This window comes from Nematolebias whitei, chromosome 6, assembly GCF_014905685.2.
Source record: "Nematolebias whitei isolate Nwh7 chromosome 6, NemWhi1, whole genome shotgun sequence".
Classification (NCBI taxonomy): Eukaryota; Metazoa; Chordata; class Actinopteri; order Cyprinodontiformes; family Rivulidae; genus Nematolebias; species Nematolebias whitei.
The window spans coordinates 48373156-48381191 of record NC_056503.1 but is presented as its reverse complement, the minus strand read 5'-3'; the positions used below and the strand labels follow the sequence as shown (position 1 = coordinate 48381191).

At 42.6% G+C, this 8036-nt stretch overlaps 1 protein-coding gene across 1 annotated transcript in view; it reads left to right on the top strand.

The window, feature by feature from the left end:
• Nucleotides 1-8036, top strand: part of LOC119410806 (tyrosine-protein kinase receptor UFO) — a 59792-nt gene that overhangs the window by 22030 nt on the left and 29726 nt on the right. The window contains exons 7-8 of the mRNA XM_037677727.1: nucleotides 480-663; nucleotides 7468-7607. Coding sequence (XP_037533655.1) covers nucleotides 480-663; nucleotides 7468-7607 — 324 coding nt within the window. The remainder of the gene's footprint in view (nucleotides 1-479; nucleotides 664-7467; nucleotides 7608-8036) is intronic.

Genomic DNA, 8036 nt, shown 5'->3' with positions numbered 1-8036 from the left:
ATTATTATTATTATTATTATTATTATTATTATTATTATTAATAAAAGTGTCTGAGTTGCAGCGGTTTTTATGTTTCCCAAGTTCAGCTGGCTGTGGCAGCCATCTTGATCTGGGTTGATGCCAACACTTCTTCAGATGCAAACGTTCATTCAAGTGTTGCTTTCTGAGAATTTCATTAAAGTCTGTTCAGTGATTCATGAAATATTTAAAATGTTTCAAAAGTCTCTTATTGCTGAATACTTTAGGATTTTTTATTCTCTTTTAGCTGATCTGCTTGTTTGTTGTTGTTTATATTTATTAGACAGTTTGAATGTATTCAAATTATTTTATTATTTAGTCTTTTTATTGTAATTATTAGTTGTTTTTTTCCCTCCGTTGGAACCGGATCCTCTTCCTGTTTGTGCCATGAAACGCTCCAACTTGTTGCTCCACGGTTTACATTCAGACGAAAGAACAGATTTCTTATCCGACCATTCCAGGCCAAGACAGGCGGGTCCAGTCCAGATAAGATGATCCACAACCAGAGTGTGAGTGTCCCGCCAGCCGTCCACCTCATCGGGGACCTGGAGCCCCACAGCCGGTACGCCGTCAGGGTGGCCTGCCTCACCAACCAGGGCCCATCGGACTGGACGCCGTGGGCGGAGCTACGCACTGAAGAAGGCGGTGAGTTTTCACTCAGAGTTGTGTTTCAGGGTCAAGGCTTCGTTTGTCTGGGTACTGACTGAGCTCTGTTTGTTTCCTGTAACCGGGTCAGGACAGAACCTACACCAATACACAGCTTTAGCCTGTGTGAACGGATATTTTCATAAAAAATATGTGGAAATAAATTTGCACCGAAGGTTTGGTTTTGTTAAAACTCCAACTTTGGGCGACAGATTTCACTGTTCAATGTTAACGTTGCCTCGTTGAGTTCTGCTTCGAGCTGCAATCGGATCAGATTCAGCGCGAGACTCCGACTCAACAGAACACGTGTGAGGAGCAGAACCTGAGGGGATAGTTCAGCTCTTTGGACATAGGATTCTGTGCAGGTGCTAATATCTTACCTGTTGAAGATAGCTAATGTTTTCTTTTTACCAGACTGATGAGCTAATGGCTAGTCAGAGCAAGGACCAAGTGGACCACTGTCATTTTTAAATGACTCCGATCTTTAAAAATATCCTTAAAGTAGCAAAACAGCTGCTAGTTTTACTTTAAACTTTTTTTTTCTGGTACAAATATTATATTCCTGCAGGACGTACCACATGTGCTACAGCTAGCTGCTGCTGTTCAGCTTTCAAATTACCACAGAACTCTGCGACATTATAAAGGATAAAAAAAAATTTTTTTTTTAATTGCTTGAATTTCATGACATTTTTAATATTTAAAGTTATACAGTTACGTGAAACAAACATCAACACATGAAAATAATTACCTGGGGTCACCAAAGTTCATGCTCAATAATCCAGGTACGAATCCAACAATGTTCAGTCAGGTCATCTGGATGGTTTCTTTTTTTTTTTTTTCCTGAGACGTTTCGAGCTTCATCCAAAGGACTTCTTCAGTCTGAGGAGCCACAAACAAACTGGAGTCCCACAAGCACCAACTCCTATAGTGGAAAAAGCCAGTTTGGTGGATTTAAAATTATCTGGCGTGTATTTTTTTTTTTTTTTTTTGAGTCCAGAAAATGTCCTTGTCATTTCCATGGAGGGGCGGAGCTTAAACTCTGTTCTGGAGCCAGACACTGGGGGGGCCCTCAAGCAGAGTGGCTTCAACTTACAGTTTCAGGTCCTCTCTCTAGCTATAGCTGTTTTTCCATTTTTCATTTTTACCATGACTCTCCCAACCACAGTCTCTGGAGCTTCTGATGTAACTTGAGTCCGCCTCAATGATGGTCGTAGACCGAGCACCTGAAACTTCTGCAACTTTATTTTCTATCCAAGGCAAACACAACAACAGCCAAACAAGTGAAATAAAGTCACAAACACTCACCATCCTTTGCCACGGTTTCATAAAATGCTGTGGCCGAATAGAGGCCCCGTTCTCTTCGCCATTCAGAGCTCGTAAATGGAGCCTATTTGCTCCAATTCCTCCACTGAACCATCCGTGCCGCCTCATAGTACCACAGTGTCGGCTGATGCGTTGCCATTTAAATGGATATACTATACATTTATTCAAAAGTAAACAAACAAAGGCTCAATCTAGTGACTGACAGCTCTTTCTGACCAATCGTGTCCTGCAGTCGTTGACATCACTTCTTCACCTCGACTCAGCTTGAGGAACCAAGCTGGAGGCAGGTTGGACCGCCTGATGGAAAGGCTCTGAAGCCGTGCCAAGGCGAGTCCATGGACAAAGGCCTTTTATCTCAATGGGCGATATGCTTTACTTTAAGAAACGCTTCTTTCATTTAAATGTTTTTGTTTAATGAAAATCTTTCTGAGCGTATTTTGGACGACCTGAGTTTGGCCAGATGGTCTGATAATCTGGATGACTTGAGTTTGGTCAGATGGTCTGATAATCTGGATGACCTGAGTTTGGTCAAATGGTCTGATAATCTGGACGACTTGAGTTTGGTCAGATGGTCTGATAATCTGGACCACCTGAGTTTGGTCAGATGGTCTGATAATCTAGTCGTTTGTCTCTTGTTGACGGGGAGCAGGTGTTAGTGAGCACTTGTCTGTTAACTGTGAAGGTTGTCAGACATGTTGGACCAGGAGGGACACAGGAGGAGGATGATGTGGAACAAAAGGAGGTGAAATTCTCCTGAAAGGCTTCACTGAAAAGCGGCGCTTGTGCTAAAGCTCCATGTTTGACTCTGACCCGAGGGATGTTTCCTCGCCGCCCTCGGAGAAACGGGATGGAACTGTGCGTCCGCTGTGAACGCAGCGTTTCTCTTTTTCTCATAAACAGGAAAATAAAAAGAGAGAAGCAGAACTGGTTAAAACCCACGGTCAGGATCGGAGAGTTTCACTTCTTTATTTACTAAAACAAGTCGGAGAAATGTTTGTTTCATTTCAGGAGGAAAGTCACAGATTTTATGATTTCTGCATCACCGGATATATATATATATAAAAATCAGTTCCTGAATCTTAAACTGAGTTAGAAGATGCAGTGTGTTAGCAAAACGATGCATGAACCACTGGTCTACAAATAACGATCTTTGTTTGGGAGTCAGCCGTATTCAAGATGGCTGCCACAGCTAGCTGACCTCAGCCAACACATCAAACTCAGTCCGTTTCACAGATAATGAGCTACACTCTGGTGTGGTAGTAGCTGAGAGTCATTCACAACACACACTTTAGGCAATGGCTTAAAACTTTAGCTCTAACTTTTGATGTCAACCCTGTCTGTCTGTTAGCAAAATATCTCATGAACTTCTGGTAACTTGTACAGAGTGGACGGGCTCAGTTGGAAGCTGTGATGTGAAGGCGGCGGGCGATATGCATTCTTTTAATGAAGTCCTGGTTTGTTCTGCCGCTTGTAAATCGTGCAGAAATGTTCTCGTCCATGTTTCTTGTGGTCGCAGACGTTCCCACACGCTGCTGCTCTCCCTCACTTTTTACATTTCAGATTTACGACTCCGACAAGCTTTCTTCTGTCGTCTGTTTCCTCGGCTGCTCGCGCTCCAGTTCCTCAGTCCGTCCTTTTCTGGCTCGAACCCTCGAGTCAAACTCGTCGAGTTCTCTCTTCGGTTCTTCAGGGCCGGGGGTGAAATGTTCCCAGGGCAAGGCGATGTGGGAAAACATGAAGAAGTGCGCTTTTAATCAGAGTTAGGGGGAAACGTGCAGAGAAATGTGTGTGTGTGTGTGTGTGTGTGTGTGGGTGGGGGTGTTGAGAAAACACACATTTGTCCCATTTTTCCCCAAACCGTTTCTCTTCCCGGAGGGTGAGAGAACAGAGGGAGAAGGGGGGAGGAGGCTGGTGGGAGAGGAAATGAGGCGAACCTGGTTGCCCTCTAAATCCTGAAGCTGCACTCAGATTTTATTTGTATTTCCAAAATAAGAGCGCATTTCCTGTTGGCTACTTAAAAATAACTCCGAACATTTGAATCCAACTCTACGGACTTTTCTTGGCGGTTCTGAAGAAGTTCTGATGGACCACAGAGAAACTCTTAACTTTCATCTACAGCCTCTGGGTGTTCTTTTAATGGTTTAATTTTGTATAAAGAATAAATCGCAGACTTCCACAAAACTCAATCATTCATATTTCCAACCTTCAGGCTGTAAGAAACAATAAAAACGTAATTAATATAATCGCAGTCAGTCAAGTAGAGGAAAATAAAAAATGAGAAAATCACCGTCAGAACTGAGCAGGTCAGGATGGGTCGACCTCTGAGACCCGTCACGATGAAATCCTCCAGGAGAAGATCCTTCTCAGAAACTGCAGCAACAGGCAGGGTGACGATGTCCCTGCATCCTTTACGAGCACATGCAGAGATGGAAGTTTCAGACAGTTGCTCTGCTAAAACTTTGTCATATCTCAAATGTTGAGCCGTGAGCAACGAGAGGCTCTGAAGGCCACAAATACGTTTTTATTGGTTTGCTGTGTTTTAAATGAGGAGGAGAGCAGAGGGAAGTTTTTATGTTATTTGTTCTTATCCAAGGCAGAGCAGAGTGACGGATCCGGGAGAGAGGAGGGAGACCTTTTATCCACCACCAGGTGCAGTGGTGGAGCCAGGGGGTGGCCAATGGTGGCCTTGACCACCACTGATTAATCTTCAGCCACAGTCATTTTAGGAAACTTTACTTTTAAACAATATAAAAACTAAGGCATAGTTTCCTCAAATGATGGGGGTGGTCAGTTTAAATATATATTTGGTGGTGACCGTTTTGGATTTTGACGCAAAAACCCAATTTTCTAAAGGAACCGTTCTCACGTAGATGCAGTCACATGAAAATGGAGGTCGATACCTCACTTATTTTTTAAGTTATTGCGCTCACATCATGCACGGACGGACAGACAGAAGGAGGGTATTTCCAACTCCTCCTTTTCACTCCACGTTTGTGACAAAATAAAAATTCTTCACTTTCAGTTTTCTCCACTTAGGTCGACTTTTAGTTTGAGAGTTTGGGCGTTTCTGCATTTTGAGGAAGTTTGAGAACAAAACCATCAGTTCTACCATGGTGAGAGACAAACTGAGTGAAAGAAGATAAAAATGTCCACTGTTTGACGTTTAAACTATCCGAGGAGTAAAGAATGTGGAAATAAGTTGAGTTTGTTTGCAAAACCAATGGTTCCCAACACTAGTCCTTGAGGAACACCATCCTGCATGTTTTAGTTGTTTCTCTGCTTCCACACATCTGATTCAGTTATTTAATTATTTCCTCAAGTTCTGTAGAAACCTGTTAATCCCCCATTCATTTAAATCAGACGTGTCAAAGCAGGGAAACCACTAAAACATGCAGTAATACGAGTCTTATTAACGAGCCAATCATATCCTGAGAAATGACTCAGCGTGACATATTTAATCCTGTTATGAGCAAAAAATGCAACCTCAGACATGAAACATGACAAAATGTTCTGCTTTTAAACCAAACCTGCAACATTTTCACGTCTTGTGAAATACAGTAAAAAAGACGTTGGTTGCAGTTTTCTTCCTATAAGGAAAAACTCAGTTGTGCGTCAGTTTGTGGTTCAGGTCGACCTTTTTCCGTCTGAGTGTTGACCCACGCTGAGGCCAGAAAGTCTGACGACAGAAGACTCTCAGAAAGAGAAAAAGAGTTTAGTCTCTGTCCTAAAACCGTGTTTAATGATGTTTAAATTACGTCACTTTAAACTCCTTGTCATAACAGGAAGCTAAACAAAAATTCACAAGCGATTAAAAAAAAACAACTTAACGGTTAAAATCGTCGTTCTCTTGAGCCCGTAGCTGTAAGGAAAACGAGCGGTGAGGGAGAAGGAACGCTGGCGTGAAGAAGATGGAGGAGATGATGGAGCGTTGAGGTGGAGCCGAGTGGAACTTGACTCAGAGGTTGTTTTTGTTGCAGGCAGAACACGGAGCACATGTGGAAACAATCAGCCGCCAAACGATCCCTGATAACATCATCCATACTGTAGGCCGGGCAGCGTTTCCCCAAACTCTCACTGACTTCACTTTAGAGTCGGCAGAATCGAACGAACAAATCATAAGCACTCTTTTCTTGGAATTCTGCACATCTCATTCTTACAGTCACACATACTCAGATACCACGTCTGGCATGTTCTTCAGCCTTTCCTCTCCTCTGGGTGTTTGCGCTCACAGCTGCTTTCACTCTGGAAAAAAACCCCAGAAAAACAGACACAGTAAGACTGAGAGAGAGTCAAGTCTGAAAACTGTCGAGTCCAGATCTGGTTGAGCTGATAAGCAGTCAAGTCAACTAAAGGTCAGGCTGAGAACAAGTCCAGTCCAGACAAAGTCAAGCAAAGGAATAGTTAAACTGAGGAATCGTCCAGTTGAGAATTAGACAAAGGTCATTTTATATGACAGTGACGCTGTCAACCAAACCAAAATATAATTGGGCAGGGAACCAATTAAGTTAAGATCAGGTTAAGAAAAGACGAACCAAAAAACAGTCACGTTAAGATATTGTTGACCAAAGAACCTAAAGTCCACATAAGGTAAGACAACTGTATAAAAAGGCCAAAGAAAGGTAGAGCCAACAAATGGTAAGGCCACAGAAATCAAGGTCCAATGAAAGGTAGGGTCAACACAAAGTAGGGCCACCAACAGGTAATACAGGTACCCACAAAATGTAGGGCCAACAAAGGGTAGAGCCAATGAAAGGGGTGGACAAGAAAAGGTAAGGCCACAGAAATCAAAGGTCAGTGAAAGGTAGAGCCACCCACAAAACACAAGGTCAACAAACGATAAGGCTCCCAGAAGGCAGGGCCAAAGAAACGTAGAGCCAACAAACAGTAGAGCCAATGAAAGGTATGGACAAAAGTAAGGTGAACAAAAGGTGGAGCCAAGAACGATGAAACTGAAAAAAGATGAAGTCACTATTTTTTCTCAAGGCAAGGAACAGTTAAGCCAAAAAAAAAAGATCAGGCAGAAAAAAGATCAAGAAACAACAAGACAGAGAAAAATAGAAGTCAGGGTGCAGTCATCCAAAAATGAAGTGAGAAAAACACATTTAGTCGAAGAGAAAAACAAACAGATCGAGAGCGAGTGAAGAAACAGTGAGGCAGTCAAGCCACTCCCGTCTTTTGTTTACTGAAAGGACAAGAGACTAAAGACGGGGGAGTCCAAAGGAGGTTGGACAGCGGTCTAAAAGTGGACTCCCCCTTGTCCATGGTGCCCCTACATGCCTTTTTGTGTCAGTAGAGAATTCTCCACATTCCTGCACATCTTTTCCCTCCAGATGTTACAGTTATGAGCCCCGAGACTCGAAGCTGTCAGAACACATTCCTCTGTAACCTTCTGATTCCTGACCTCTGCAAATTTCATCAACTCAAACACGACTGCAACGGGAAACGATTTAAATCTGTTTAATGTTGTTTTTTATGTTTCAGTGCCAGAGAACCCACCGGTTAACGTGACGGCTAAACCAAATGGGACGGAGGTTCTGGTGATGTGGGCGGAGCCTCCGGGGAAGCTGAACGGAGAACTTCAGGGCTACATGGTGGAGTACAGCACGCCCGGCACGCCCCAGGTGGGTCCAGAACACAAACACAACAAAAGAAAATACTTTTTCTGTGAAACTGCAGCGTGAGAGCTGAACATCAGCTGAAGTTTCCTGAAGAAGCAGAAACTGAGCTTTTAAATTAAAAACCAGAAACAAAAAAAGCAGAATGGATGCTAAAAGAAGCAAAATAATAAAAATAACTATTTTAAAGCCCTATAAAACAACCACAGCTGCAACAAAGTGCTGTACATGTAAAATCAAGAACATTTAAAACACATTAAAAGAATAAAAACAGTTAAAACAGTAAAAACAATCAAAGCTGAAGTGCAGAGCAGGTTTCAGGCTCTGAAAACAAAGAAAAATGTGTTTTTAAGAGTTTTACAAACGGACAAGAAGGAGCTCATCTGAAGGAAGAGGGACATCCTTCCATAAATTTAGAGCAGCAACAGAAAAACA